The sequence below is a fragment of the Pan paniscus genome, chromosome 17 (genome assembly GCF_029289425.2).
Source record: "Pan paniscus chromosome 17, NHGRI_mPanPan1-v2.0_pri, whole genome shotgun sequence".
NCBI classification, from domain to species: Eukaryota; Metazoa; Chordata; class Mammalia; order Primates; family Hominidae; genus Pan; species Pan paniscus.
The window spans coordinates 42,741,364-42,757,125 of NC_073266.2; the positions used below are offsets into that span (position 1 = coordinate 42,741,364).

Here is a 15,762-nt window from a genome sequence, read left to right on the forward strand (position 1 = left end):
GCATGGTTCTTTGCTCTTTTGCTAGGCACTGGGCCTAATGAATTGCAAAGGGCAGGCAGCCTGCTTGCAGAAGGAAGTTAGCGGTAATGGAAGGAGGCAGAAATTAACTGGGGGAAGGGGATGCTGTGTTCATCTAATCTGCTTCATAACCATCGCTTCAGGCCAAGTGACAAAATAGTATCAATAACGCCAAGAGAAGCTCCGCTTAGGTTTCTGCAGGCCACAGAAGGAGATGGTAAGAAATGATTGAGGTTAGAAGATGGTATTCTTTCTCCCAACAGAGAGACACTTTGGTGGAAAAACAAAAGAAATGAACAAATCAATGGACTAAGGCTTGTACCCAAAAACTGTGGCCTTGGAAAAGGAAGAAAAGCAAAAAGAGAGGGGCAGAAAAGTGTAGAAAACTATTCAGAACAAGAGGAACAAAGGAGCAACTCAAATATGAGCTCTCACATAAAACTGTAAATCTTTCCCTTTAAATGCAGGATAATATATGTAATATTGAATATAAATATTAAACCAGACCATACAGCCACAAGACATGGCTTTTAAATAACCAGCATAAAACACTGGTGAAAAGCAAATATTTTGCATAGAAAATAAAATTAGGTATAAGAAATACTAAGTATATAATAGATTTGACAGATTTCTTTTTAAAAAGATTATAAAAGCATTCTCAAGAGTCTGTCAACCTGATAATTTAATTATGAGGGGGAAGAGTTTTATAAAACAGAAAAAGTTACGTTTAAAGGCAATCTGAGTAATAAAAATATACACTTTAAATAATTCATAAATTAAATGGAAAAATGTTTTGTTGGCACAACCAAAAAATATATCTTAGTGCTTGAATGTATAATAGTGCTTTTTCTAAAACAATATTTCTTTTAAATTTTTTTAACAATGACAATCTTTTCTATAAAAGTTTATTTTGCAAGAATGATAGAGATAGGTAAGTTGATGGCTGCTCTTACTTTTATTTTCTGCTTTTACTAGTTCACAAGAGATCTGAATATCTACCTCCTATTCTAGTATCTCCCACAGCAGAAAACCAACATGTCTGAGGTCATCAAAATGGGCACAACTCCAAGAAAGCCACACAAGATGGATGAGTCTTCATTACATAGATAAACTGACATTAAAATCAGCATTTCTCAAGACTAATTGGAATTTTTACTTGAAAAATAGTTCAGTGTACATGCCTACTATACACATACTAATATTAATTATGCATTTAAAGGTTGAAGTTAAGGAAGCTCATGACCCCAAACATCCTTGTCTACATTTTTAATTAGTCACCAGGGGGAGCTAATTCTGCTCTATGAGTAGGTAGAGTCTAAGAGTCAGATTTAAAACAAAAAACAGAAAACAAAAAAAAAAAGAGGGAGGGAAAAGATTAAATTGATGTGGTATTAAATATATTTCAAAGATGATATAGTGTGCATAAGGCATATATATTACACATGCAAAGAAAACAAAAGAGAATAGGTATATATTCTTTCTCATTAAGTTAGAAAAAAATAGTGAAAGCCATCAATTAATAGAATATTGCTGTGTTTAATAGAGGACATATATACGCCAAATCAGTTATGATTATCTTTGGTCCTATTGGGTTCTTACTCACCCTTCAGATTTTGAACATTTGCCCATTTGTTGCATTGACCCTGTTATTTTCTTGGTTTGAAGCACTATGATTCTACATTCTAACAGCTAATCTTTTGCTCAAAAATAACCCATATAATTAAATTATAATTATATTGAAACGAATGTTTCCTTACCCTTTTGCTTCAAATATTTTATTCTGTTCCAAATATACTTTTTAGCACTTTTAATTTGTGTTCAAAGAGTTCTGCCCAATAACCTACTTAAATTCATCCTACAATTCACCCAGGAGACACAATCCCTTTAAACCTTGAGAAGCTCCAGTTGGAACAAAGATGGGGAAAGGGTTCAGAGTTTGTGGAATAATCACCTCTAATCGATCAATTTCCCCTGAAGGTAAAACCGAAAGAAAGGAGGAGTGAAGAGTTCCAGTCCAATTCCTTGAAGTTTAAAGGAACTAAGCCCTGAGGCACAGTGTAGAATGATTCCTGCTTTCCCCTCCCAAGACCTATTAAGAGGTCATAGATCTCTGTGACATTGCTACCATTCCCTAAAGACAAGATCCCCAAACACAGACTTAGCACAAAGAGAAGGGTGTGGAAATGTCTACTTTTAACAGCTTTTTTAGTAACCCATTCCTTATAAAAGGAAACAGATAAAGGTCACGAGCATCGTAAGTAGAGAACATGAAAAACAACATGAGTCAAGCAAAAATGTAAAAAAAAAAAAAAAAAAATTCAACCTCTTAAGTTTTATCATGTTGAATTTCACATTTGAAAACATGTTAAAGGTGGCAGAGCCCTTATGTGCACACAACTGTATCCAAATAGCTAAACATTGGTGCTTACAAGATAGACCAAATGACTGCAGAGGGCCTAAGAAATAGTGGGTCTCTTTTAATTCATCTTCCCCACAAAAGAGACCCCACTGTCTCCACATCCCAAATAGAGCCCTTCATTTATAATTTTTATACTTCTCCACAGGGACAAACTGACAGCTTTAATTACCATCAATGACCATCAAGGACATGGGAGAAATTCTTGAAGATATTCTCCCATGGCTTGTGTTCTTGACATTTTATTTACAATTTTTGGCAAATGAATCCTGAAACCACAGTTAGATCATTATATATTTATTATTCATTACACAACTAAGGCAAAACAATTTACAGACAAATAATGCTAATTTTCTTCTTGAATTCTATTCATTTCAAAAGACTTAATTTTTAAAAACTCAAATTAGTCAAGAAACAGGTGATTTATGAATACAGTTATAACTAATATAAGATATTCTCCACTTAGGTTTTACTTGTAAAAATTAAAGTGAATAGACTCATTTATTTTCTATTTCTAGGAGATTACATCCTTCAAGAACTTTTCATTCATAATCAGTAGCTTTCTTGTGAATCACCAGTTATTCAAGCAGGCTAAAAGTAAAAATGCCTAATAAAATATGGACATCAAAATTACAGAGAAATATTTCTTATATTACCCTTTCAAAATCCAAACTTTTTAATTTTAATAAGTTAATTAATGTAATAGATCATCACTTACACTGGGAAAACATATTCAACAGTACAGACAGTCCTTTCATAAATCCCAATTACAATACCCACAAGCATCCAAAGAGCTTTGAGAAAATAACAGATCTAAAAATAATTATTTTATATCCATGTTTTGGTAGCGAATTTTACAAATATATCAAGAAGAGAATGGCTGACCAGGTACTAATATTCAAAAACTTCTGCTGCAGCAAAATCAATGTGGAAATAACAAAGCTTGTATACTAGGTAATGATTGAACTGACCTTACCTCCAAAACCGGAAAAGGAAGCATACTCAGCCTACGGTTCAGAAGTTGGAACCAACTAGGGATGATCACTTTGTCTTTGGTAACTGCATGGAAGAACTTGGTGGGAGCCCTGACAGTTGAACAAAGTGACACACTCAGCCCCACCACTTTCTCTAAAACTGAGAGGAGCAAAGATTTGGTGAGCCGTTTTTCACCTCATGAAATAAGTGATAGTCAAGAACAGTGGTCTCTGAAATACAGGGTACATTATCGTGCAGGAGAGCGGATACTCTGAATAGTTAGAAACCAATCAGAACGGACACCAATCAGAAATAGCCATCCAGGTACTAAACAGACCTTCCTGAGAGCAAGGAGATAAACAGTACTCCAGTCAGCTGGGTGGGCTGGCTTCTCCAGCCCCTTTTATCCCATCTCATACTAATGCAGTCTACAGTGTCCAGCAAACTGGACTTACAGATCAGAATATTTAATTTTAACTAATCTAATTCATGCAAAATCCTCAGATTTTGACAACTGATTTTTAAAAGTTTTCTGCAAAAAAAAACTGCAGGATATTGATAAGTCAAGCAGAAGTAATCAACAAGAAAACGGCAAATCTGGCCCTTTCACACCAAGTAAAAGCTCCTTGTCACCTACCATATGAAAGGGAAAGGGGAGGGGGAGAAACAGTTTCATCAGAGCTGACTGAAAGTTGGCAAAACAAAAGCCCAGAAGTGAGATTATCAGGAAAGTTCTTTGAAATATGAACTTATACCCACCACTGATAACAACCTCATGGGAAAGAATAACATACATTCTCCCTGGAGGTTTTGTGAAGTATTTTTTTCAGTTTTAACAGCCATTAAAATGAATTACCAAAATAACATAAAATTATTTTTAAACCCTGTTTATTTCTTCTTTACCTAATTTTTTAATTTCTGTTTTTGTGAATGTTGTATAATGCATGTATGTATGTAATGTATTAGTAAATACATATTATGACAGTGCATTTAGAAATCACTAGTCTAAAAGTAAAATGCATATAGAGATGGGCTGGAGAATGGAATCTATGGAGGCCATGAAACTGCATTTTGGGGGCTTAGGGAGATTTGGAGAATGAAGTAGGCTAAAAAAAGACATACTTTAGGTACAAAATGAGGAACTGATCAAAATGGAAGGAAACAGGAAAATAAAACTTATGGTGCCTTAAGCCTAATTAATATAGAAACATAAATTAATAACACTTAAATGATTAATAACAAAGTATGAATAATGAATATAGAAATTAATATAGAAATATGCAAATAAAACTTATAATGCCTTAAGCCTAATTAATATGAACTAAAAAGTTGAAATATCACATTTATTTCATGTAATTTATTTCAACTAATGGTTTGATAAGGAAAACAGCAAAAAAAAAGGTTCTAAGCAGTTTCAATCTGCTTTTATGAAAACGATGCTTCATTCTGTAAACTACTCATCTCCCTTATTCCCACTGCCAACAGAACTAGCTGTTAGAGCACTTTATTGTTCGTTGGAATGAACCAGTCTTTAATTTGCCACAACCATATGACACATGTATACTCACTTTCACATTTAAAAAAATTATTTGGCCAAATAGTAAGGATATTCCAGATGTCTAAAAGTTTTCAGCTTACAAAAATTGTATGAAGCTTCCAGGAAGTTTCGTAAGATTTAAAACAAAATTAAATGGACATACTACTTTACACTGACGAACAACATCCACTCATCAATTCAGTTCATTTTCCTAAAAAATGTGAACAGGAAGAATATTTGTAAAGAAGCCACAACCCTGGGTAGGGCTTTATATATCTGGTCTACAAATGTTCCCCAAAGCTACAGCAGAATTACTACCACACATATTTCTACACACTCATCTACCAATAGTATGGTAGACCAGAGGGTTAAGAACTAACACAATGCTATTTAGTTTTTTCTGCGATTATGCCCAGGTAATTCACATTAATGATGTGAAAGAACACTTAACAGACAACTCAAGTTTGCAAATTAGCAGGAGAGAAGAGAAAAATGACTCAGAACAACAAGCATAGAGTATTACCAAATGCACTTTACACATTTATCCTGTTAAGTGTAGCTTAGTTTTGATGATTTACAATACTAGTTCTTACTTAGTTTTGTAAGCATAACAAAGTCTCTGTAATCTCAGCCTTCCCCATAGCACCCTGCTATTAAATCTTTGTTGAGCAGTGTGATGAGACCCCTCTGGCTTCCAGCCCTCCCCACCCCCTGAGGGAATTGGCAAGAAATGATAGGGTTTGTGGATTAGTAAAATGAGAGGTTCTCTGTGCTTTTCCTTCTTTAAATATATATTTTGATAATCTGTCTTCTGCATCAGAGAGTCCCAACAGCATTAGAGTGTTGATTCCCCTGCCTTCTTAGCCTCCAGGAAAAAGACAGCAAGGCTGGGGCAAGACAGGTGGTTTCCATCTATTGCTAAAATTCAAGAGAGGGACTTAATTTTTTCTTTCACCTTTCCCCCTATTCCTTCAAGCAGGGATGATACATAACTTACTTATACATGTTGGACTGTAGACTCCAGGAAAATTGCACCATGAGACAAAGGAGAGAGAACTCATCTGTGAGTGTCACCACGTCCTTTGCTATCTTCAGGGACTGTTCTGTTCTTTCTTAGAACAAGGATGCTTGTCCAGAAAAATATGCAAATACTAGAATATCCTCTCAGTGACAGACTCCATGAGGTGTGTGTGAGCTCGCATTTTCTTTATCCCTGCAGGATCCACTGTCTAAAATTTCAGTCCACATGGACAGCTAATCATTATATTACCTGGCACATAATCTTATAGCTGACTTTCAAATCTGGGTCTAGAATTGATCATCTTGTTCTTCTGTATTTGACCTTCATCTCCAAAGGCTTAGTTTGGCCTTGGCTCAGTTTCAAGACTTTTGATACGGAGTGAATAGGTTTTCATCAAGCCAGGCTCTCCAAGGAATGTGCGTCACCCTTGGGGATGAAAGTCACCAAAGGAACAGATCTTAAGTTACCAAGAAAACCCTCAGTTAAAAGAAGGGAAGAACCTAAGACAGGGTTTCTGTGGCTCTCTCATAACAGAACTACCCTGAGTAACCCACATAGGCATCAGCACATAGAATATATCCCTTTTCTGTTATTTTGCAAATCAACAAGTTGTAAGATAGCTTTCACTTCTAATCGTACTCTATAATTAACCCTCTAGCACACTGCTCAGGATTCCCTCTTTCTTTACACAGATTGTTCATCAAAAAGTCTTCAGGCAATGGTTTAGCTGGGTAGGGCCAAACATGTCAGTAACGACTTCAAGATTAATAGAAGGGAATCCACAAGGAACAAAGAATAAATTGAGAAAGCAGCAAGATAAGACCATGGAACGGGCAGGGAGAAAGGAAAGGGGAAAATATGGACAGGGAAATTAAGAATCTTGGAGAAAGGACTGGAATGAGAGGAAAATCAGCAAAGATGCAAACGGGGCTGAATGAAATTAAAAGGTAAAACGAATTTAAAAAAAAAAAAGGAAAGAAAAAAGTAATAAAACCAAGAGGAAAAAAAAAATGTATATATAAAAATACCTTCCTTTGCTAAATCCAGCACTTTGTCAGCCAGGGGTGGGGGGTGGGGAAGCAGCAAGAAGAGAATTCAAGCAGTGGGAAGCAAACACTGGAACTGTCAGACCTCCCAACTTACACTAAAAGGCTTTAACCAAGCAAGAAAGCAAAAGCATCATATTACTTTTTTAATTAAAATGCTTCCAAGTGTCTTTAATCTTTTCCAGATCAGACTGGAGGGCAACCTTCAGCCAACTCAAGCTACACCATTAACACCTTCAACAAACATGGATCGTTCCTGATTTCATTTCTCCCTTTTTTTTTTTGCTTCCTCCTTGGCCTCCACTTATACTTTGCCTCCCGAATCTACCACCGTCCCAAAGAAATAATCCTGAACAACAATAAACAGGAAAACAAGACCCATCAGATAACTCTCTCTGGACATGTGCTTCAACAAGTGGCAAGTAAGACTTTTTTTTTTTTTTTTTTTTTGAGACAGAGTTTCACTCTTGTCGCCTAGGCTAGAGAGCAATGACACGATATCAGCTCACTGCAACCTCCGCCTCCTGGGTTCAAGCGATTCTCCTGCCTCAGCCTCCAAAGTAGCTGTGACTACAGGCGTGCGCCACTATGCCCTGCTAACTTTTTTGTATTTTTAGTAGAGACGGGGTTTCACCATTTTGGCCAGGCTAGTCTCAAATTCCTGACCTCAGGTGATCTGCCCACCTCAACCTCCCAAAGTGCTGGGATTACAGACATGAGCTACGACGCCCGGCCTCTACTTTTCTACCTTTGACTAACCTGCTGTAGTATGTGACCACAGAACAGATTCCCTACTTTCAGAAAGCTTCAGACCAAAATAAACCAAACATTTTATCAGTTTTTTAAAAAATTTAACTCATAATCTTTGCCATACCGTGTGTGGAAAATTCAGCACTTCCTGCACAGGTATTATTAAAGTTGTAGGAGACAAGAATAATGCCTTTTGCTTCGATTCAATTTTATAGAGCTGAACATAAGAATAACTATAGGACATGCACTCAGTAAAAATTAACCACTCACCAAGCAGAACTTGAAGGTTGTTTTCTAAATTATATGAATTTTAAAATAACTTGTAACATGAGAGAGGACCCACTCTTACCAAAGCCATGATTTCTTGCTAGATGAATATACACTGTCATGTCAGTCCAGTGGGAATGCTGAAGTTCCCATGTCTTTATCCTAATGTTAGTGCTGATTCTACGTGAGCAAAGCTTTGTTTAAAGCACCAGTTATTCTACTGAAAATGGCATCTTACTAATCATCTGCATTTAATGGGATTTTCCCAAAATGATATGTTCTAGGAAAAATACACCTTAAATGAAGTCAATTAAATATATATGAGCTAGAAAATCCACAAAAAATACCAATAAATGCCCAACAGAATGTCAAAATTAAAGACGGATAATATAAATGTTAGCAAGTACGTACGACAACCAGAATTCTCATCTACTGCTGGTGGGAGTTTTTGAAAAAGGGTTTGGAAGTTTCTAGTAGAGATTAAACATATCATATCTCATGCCCTTCACCCAAGGACCCAGCAATTCTATTCCTAACGAGAGAAATAAAACATATGTCCACAAAAAGATCCATATAGAAGGTTGACTATTATGAATTTTATTCATAATACTCAAAAACTAAAAATAAAGTATCCACTAACAAGAGAATGTAAAACAAATAATGATATGTTCATATAATGGAATACTACACAGCAATAAAAAGAAACACACTACTTATATACACAACAATATGAACGGATCTCATAGACATTATGCCGAACAAAAGAAGTTGGACACACCAAAAAAGGGTGCATGCCGTACAATTTCATTTACAAGAAGTTCTAGAATAGGTAAAATGAATCTATGGTTAAAACAGCTCAAAAACTGGTTACTTTTAGTGGAGCATTATTGATCAGAAAGAAGCATGAGGGAACTTTCTGGGATGAAAGAAATTATATCTTAAGAAGGGCGTGTCATATAGGTGTATTTATTTTGCCAAAATTCACCAAATTATATACTTATAATTTATGAATTTCACTGTATGTAAATGTGGCACTAAAAATTACAGCATTAACAATTATAAACAAATATTAAACTCAGTTTGCCTATCATGGTGGTATCAGCAAGCAATTTTGAAACTACTTACTGTATATTCTAGGCTCAGGCAAATGAGTAAACATATTAATAAGGATAATGGAAGCCAGGTTTCTCTCTGTTACAGAAGGCAGCAGAAATACACCAAGGAAAAAGACTAGGATGTACCTGAGGTACTGAATTGAATGGGAGGTATCAATATGAACATATGGTTTTTATTGGATAGAGAAAAATACACATATGTGCATATACTTGTATATGTGTGAATTTTATGAGCCATATTATGAGTGTATTATATATTATAGTAAGTATGCATGTACATTTCCTACTTTTGTCTACTGAAGTCCATAAGTAATGGTACACCTATAGCATTGAGCATACATAGTATCCATATCTTGGTTTCTAAATACCTTTGTCCTCATAAAGAACCAGGAGAAAAAAAAGAAAAGAAAAGAAAAATTGCTGGCTGATTGCAGGACTAGGACAAGAAAAGACCATGATGATTCTGGAGCATCTATTTGCATCAGAAACTAAAGTTCTCAAATAATGATGGAGGCATATTAAACACATACAGGATCCTGTTTGAAGGGACTCCCATTGGCTAGATCTATGGCAATCTGGGTATCAATATAATGAGAGTAATGAATTATGACCCACTGAATAAAATAAAAACCCAAGAGATGACAGTAACATGAATATACAAATAAACAAATGAATAAGAAAGAATATTACAGTAGGCTAACAAATAGATAAATTATGAACTTGCAATAGACATAAAAACAGTGAGCATGGCTGAGTGTGGTGGCCCATGCCTATAATCCCAACACTTTGAGAGGCTGAGGCAGGCGGATCACTTGAGGCCAGGAGTTCAAGACCAGCCTGGTCAACATGGCAAAACCCTGTCTCTACCAAAAAGTACAAAAAGTTAGCTGGGCATGGTGGTATGCACCTGCAGTCCCAGCTACTTGGGAGGCTAAGGCAGGAGAATCGCTTGAACCCAGGAGGCAGAGGTTGCAGTGAGCAGAGATCACGCCACTGCACTCCAGCCTGGGCAACAGAGCAAGACTCCATCACAAAAAAAAAAAAAGAAAGAAACAGTGGGTAAACATTTTATGAATATGTAGATATTTATATAGTATCAAAGTTATCTTCCCACAAATTATTAACCATATACAAAGAGAAAATGGTAACTTTATAATGGAAACTTTTGGCAGATACCACCTTAAACAAACATTCATTGTTAACAACATCAACATGGTAACAAACTAACATCATGTACTTCCTGATCTGATGCACTGAGAAGGGTGCAATATCACTTCTTTGGTGATTCAGGCTTCTTTGGAGCCTGAATACTACAGGAGCCTATGTAACCTGAATTTAATCCTTGGGAAACATCAGACAAACCCAAATTGATGGGTATTTTGTAAACTAACTGGTAGCTTCTCTTCAAAAATGTCATGGTCAGGAAAGACAGAGGCTGAGAGAACATTCCAGGTTAAAGGAGGTAAAAGAGATGACAGTTAAATGTTATGCATGATCCTGAATCGTGGATGAGGGGAAAAAATAGCTACCAAAGACATTATTAAGACAACTGCTGAAATTTAAATATGGATTGTGAATTAGATAGTAGTATCTATTTGTGTTAAAGGTTAACTTTCTTTTTTTTTTGAGACAGAGTTTCGTTCTTGTTGCCCAGGCTGGAGTGCAATGGCGTGATCTCAGCTCACTGCAACCTCTGCCTCCCAGGTTCAAGCAATTCTCCTGCCTTAGCCTCCTGAGTAGCTGGGATTACAGGCACGTGCCACCACGCACGGTTAATTTTTATTTTTAGTAGAGACGGGGTTTCACCATGTTGATCAGGCTGGTCTTGAACTCCTGACCTCAGATGATCCACCTGCCTCGGCCTCCCAAAGTGCTAGGATTACAGGTGTGAGCCACCACGCCTGGCCTAAAGGCTAACTTTCTCAGTTTCAGTAAGTATACTATAGATATGTAAGGGAATAGATTTGTTCTTCAGAAATACAAAGGATATATATAGAGAGGTGTGATGTCTCCAACTTTCTCTCAAATGATTAAGAAAGAGATGCTATAGGAGAGGGAAAAAGAGAATAATAAAGTAAATGGAGAAAAATGTAAGCAACTGATGAATCAGGTAAATGATATGGAAGTTCCTTATATTATTTTTTCAAGTTTTCTGTGTGTTTGGAATTGTATCAAAATAAAAGTTGCTCCCTAGAAGCATATATAAACTGTAAAATATATATGTATGGCCAATATTTATATAAGCAACATCAATTCTCAAACTTCAGTTCCAGAAAATGTTTATGGGTTTTCTGAAAGGAAGATGATTCTGGGGCCTAATAAACTTGTTCACTGTAATCCCTCTTTGAAGAGAAGAGCCACAAGGCACTTTTAATAAAGAAGTCTATTTAATGGATTTAATCCAACATTCCACAATAATCCATTCAGAAAACCTTGTTAAAATAGAACACACTTTAAAATCTTATAAAAATATGAATACGCTGTGGAAAACAGTCAGAGAACCACTTGTCCAGTAAACACATTTCACATACTCGCTTAATTGAAGAAAGGTTTGTGTTGGGAAAATAAGAGGCAGAGAAAGAGAGACACACACATACACACACATAGGAGTGGCATCAGCTTCAAACAGAAAGAGCAGAATGATGTGTATCTTACAGAGTTCTATCTAAAATGCCCTACCCAGGCTCAGAGATGCATTCTTGCAGGATATATTTTAAATGGGGTAGATATTTGGTAAACTGAGTCCCAGTTTTATTTAGCCATTACATCAAACATGCTATGCGACATGTTACTTTAAATCTGACTCTTCCAAGGAACTGCATAGCAGAATAACTTGCCAGCCTTAATGAGTACCTACTATAGGCCAGGTATTGTGCTAGGCTTAGATAATGCGAAAATGAATAAGACACAGTTTCAGCCATCCATGAGCTTTCAGTCTAACGAGTGAGATGGAAAAATGAACATACCCAGTGAGAACTGTGGTGCTCAAGGATAAGTATTGAACTTTATGGGAACACAAACAAATGTGGCTAACTCAGGCAGAGGGAGACGAGAAAAGGTTTCCTTCAGGAAGTGTTATCTAAGCTAACATGTTCATTTCTCATGCTGTCTTTGAAAAGGTATTCAAAGGATTTTTTAAAATATATTAGTCATCCAATATTCATGTTCTGCTCCTAAATGGCATCATGTAAAAAAAAGCAAAAAGGAAAATACACTCATTAGCTATTAACATCTAGGTGCATTTCAAAATCTAAGAGGGCTGTGACACTGAGGTTACCCCAAACAACCATCTCAGAATTCTTTCAAAAGCACCTCTAGACTTAGCTAGGTATTCAAGTGTAGGAATAAAATAATTTGAAGAGAAAAACACATAAAGGAACAAACTGAAAAAATCAGAAATGGAACAGTACAAGAAGACAAAAAAGTGATAAGTATTGTTTACCTGTCAGTTGACATTGATTAATCTTGTGTTCTGTGATATCACTCAGCGATTCAAACACCTGGAGGCAGCTGTCACAGCTGTGCACAGCTTCGTCTTCCAACTCCTCCCCGTCTTCCGGCCTCTTCTTACAATCTAGTGCCTCTCCATCTTCAGTCTTGTCTTCAAGTTTACAGTTGGGGTCTGAAAAATATCAACACTGTAAGTATGGGGTTTAAAGACAGGTTCTTTTAAAGTAACATTTAATCTTCTTGCTACCAAAAACAGAAACACCATTTTCCTTGAAGTTGCAATAGGAGGGCTTCATTGCAGATTTTATTACAGGAGAATCAAAAGTGAGCCTCTCCTAAAATTATTCAGTTAGTGACTATCAAAGGCCTTCTTCCCTTTCCCCACCAAGTAGCCCTTTTCCTCTCTCTCCCATCAAATCACTCACCCACTCTTAAGACTGACTTTGCCATTTTTTTCATAGCCTTTTAGTTTTTGCTTAAAAGAGATAAATCACTTTTAAAATTAAACAGTCTCCAATGCAAAAAAAAAAAACCCCACTGTGCTTAAGAATGAACTCTTTTTCTGCTAAATATACTCTTTCATGGGAAATTACCAGAATTAGCCAAAAGTCTAGAATAAGCTAAGCCAATTACCATAGGCACAAAATTGACCTTTACTTATAAACTGGTCAAAACACACAGCTACTCCATTATTTGTTAGACAGTGATAGCAAAATAAGCTGTATCACATAGCAAAACATTCTTACAAATGCAAACTCAAGTGTAAATGTATGTCTCTTGTTTTCAAAATTATCCAAAAAGGTGAAATAAGATATATGAAAAACAATTATAAATAATAATGAAGTCAACAACTTGAGTTGGCATTACCAATGTTGAAAAGCTAAATGTTGTGAAAACTAAAAATAGTTCCATTTTCACCCTAAAAATGATACACAAACAGCAGGGAGAGATGTGGGGGTGCGGGGAGAGAAAAGCACGTGGAATGCTTTTACTTAGAGCTCAATAAACGCTTTTTGATTAGTTACGCTGTCCTTTGAGTCATTTCCTCCCAAAGAGGGAGGAAGAAAGGAACTGTGTGGGGAGGGGGCTGAAGAGTATCTCTTTGGGGGAAATTAAGATAATGGGATAATACAATCAGTGACTGAATTTATGGGTCACTGATTTCCAGTAGCAAAAAGTCCTCCAAAGTCATAAATAAACTATATCTCAAAATACAGTAAAATTAAACTAGAGATTTCTATTTTCTACAAGGCCTTGACTAGTCAATGAAATGGTTACAAAATAACTGTATCAAGATACCTAAGAAATACGTAAGGCATTATCTGTAGCCACATTTTTATATGACTACAATATTACTTTTAATGGCTACAATAAATATGATAATTTAAATACAAATATATTCAATGTTTTTAATTTTGCTTTTTAGAGATGGGTCTTACTAGGCGGCCCAAGCAGAGGTGCAGTGGCTATTCATAGGCACTATCATAGCTCACTGCAGCCTCCAACTCCTCCTGCCTCAGCCTCCCAAGTAGTTGGGACCACAGGCACACACTGCCATGCCCAGCTATTTAACACTTTAGATATTTCATTAAATGTTACAATCAAGAATCCACAGAATCAAAAATAACCAAGTATTTCTCAAAAAAGTCCATAAACGCCACACCAATATCCTGCTCTCTGAGATTGTTTTCTGCTATGTTGCACATAGCACGTTTCTATGAATGCTTCTTCTACAAGTCACTTACACTCCTTTTTTGTCTGGCAGTTGTTCTAGAGCTTTCCTTCACATCTTCAATAAACAACTATATCACCACCCTTCCAATGATTCACATATGCCAAAATCAACTTATATCACCATGTATCTGACAATCTCTTGGGTTCTTAAAAAAAAAAAAAGCAAAATTCCCATCTCAAAGAGCATGTAGTTTTGTTTGTTGGGTTTTTTCAAAAAGAACACACTGTTTAAGTACATTGGTAATTTGGGCTGATTTGCCATCTGGAAAATTATTATCTCAACATTCTACACAGTGCCCATTTCGGTATACCAGGATTTAGACTGCTCATTCCTGGGGGAGTAATCACAGGGATTTTGCATTTGTCTTGTACTCTGCCGAGCACAGTTCTATGTCCAGGTGAGTGCTTAGTAAATATTATTTAGTGATGGTGAGAAACGGAAGGAGAAAAAAATAGAGACTACCTTTAAAAGTCCTTTACCAGTATTTTTTCTGTAAACAGGAACAGACCAGTTACCTGTAAAGTAAAAAGCACCAGCATGCCTACATTTTCCAAAGCTGATACTACAGGACCCACCACATTTGGGTTTGCTTCTCTCAAATATTTCATCTGGGGCAACAGATGCAAAAAAAAAATGGCAATGATTCAAAGATCTCCAACAAACTAAAACCAAGTGATGAAATACTGCCAAACTAGACAGCAATTCAGGAAAATAAATAACAGTCCCAACTATGGCAAATCGACCCCCACACCATTAAAACACTTATTGGAAGGCAGTATGCACTCATGAATACTCTTGGTTGTTTAGCATGAGTTTCTAGTTTCTCAAAAAAACTGATAGCACTCAGGGAAATGTCGTTGTTAGGTCTGAATTTTAATATGATTATTTAAATGCTACACATCCAGTTTGCAGACCTGTTTGTTTTTAAATAAGGAGACTCTGTGAATACTTTAAGTACTATACAGAGAAAAATGATAAAAACTCACTTTCCTTATTATTCAAGAATATGGACACTTTCCATGAATCCAATATCAAAAATACAAACATAGAAGAATGCATGATGGCTTCGCTCTCAAAAGCTGAAGAACCGACCCCAGTCCATGCTTCCAACACTGTAGCTAGTTATTAAAATGAGGGTCATTTTAAGACTAATAAAAAATAGTTTTGCTTCCACTTCTGCATTTGCAGATAGAACCCTTCAGGGACTGAAGTCAGTCAAGCTTATTCACTTCTGCTGCAACTTTAGGATGCATGCTCCAGCCAACTGGCGAATTTGTTTTTAGGTCAACACTTAAGAGGGACCCTCTGGGAAGCGGGTTCGATTATAGCCTATGATGCCTTGGTGTAATGAGTACTGGAATCTCAGTCTCTCTCCTTGTAAGATTTTTCCAGCCTCTACTTTCATGAAAAACTCTTTTTTGCCCATTCAAAA

The 15,762-nt window shown here is 36.2% G+C and overlaps 1 protein-coding gene across 4 annotated transcripts in view; it reads right to left on the reverse strand.

Annotated features, from left to right (window-relative positions):
* Window positions 1-15,762, reverse strand: part of ZNF521 (zinc finger protein 521) — a 291,451-nt gene that overhangs the window by 248,616 nt on the left and 27,073 nt on the right. For all 4 annotated transcript variants that reach the window (XM_014342309.4, XM_034943929.3, XM_034943928.3 and 1 more), the window contains one exon: window positions 12,588-12,767. Coding sequence is in view for 3 of the 4 variants with exons in the window: in XM_034943929.3 (XP_034799820.1) it covers window positions 12,588-12,767 (180 nt within the window). In the remaining variant the exon portion in view is untranslated. The remainder of the gene's footprint in view (window positions 1-12,587; window positions 12,768-15,762) is intronic.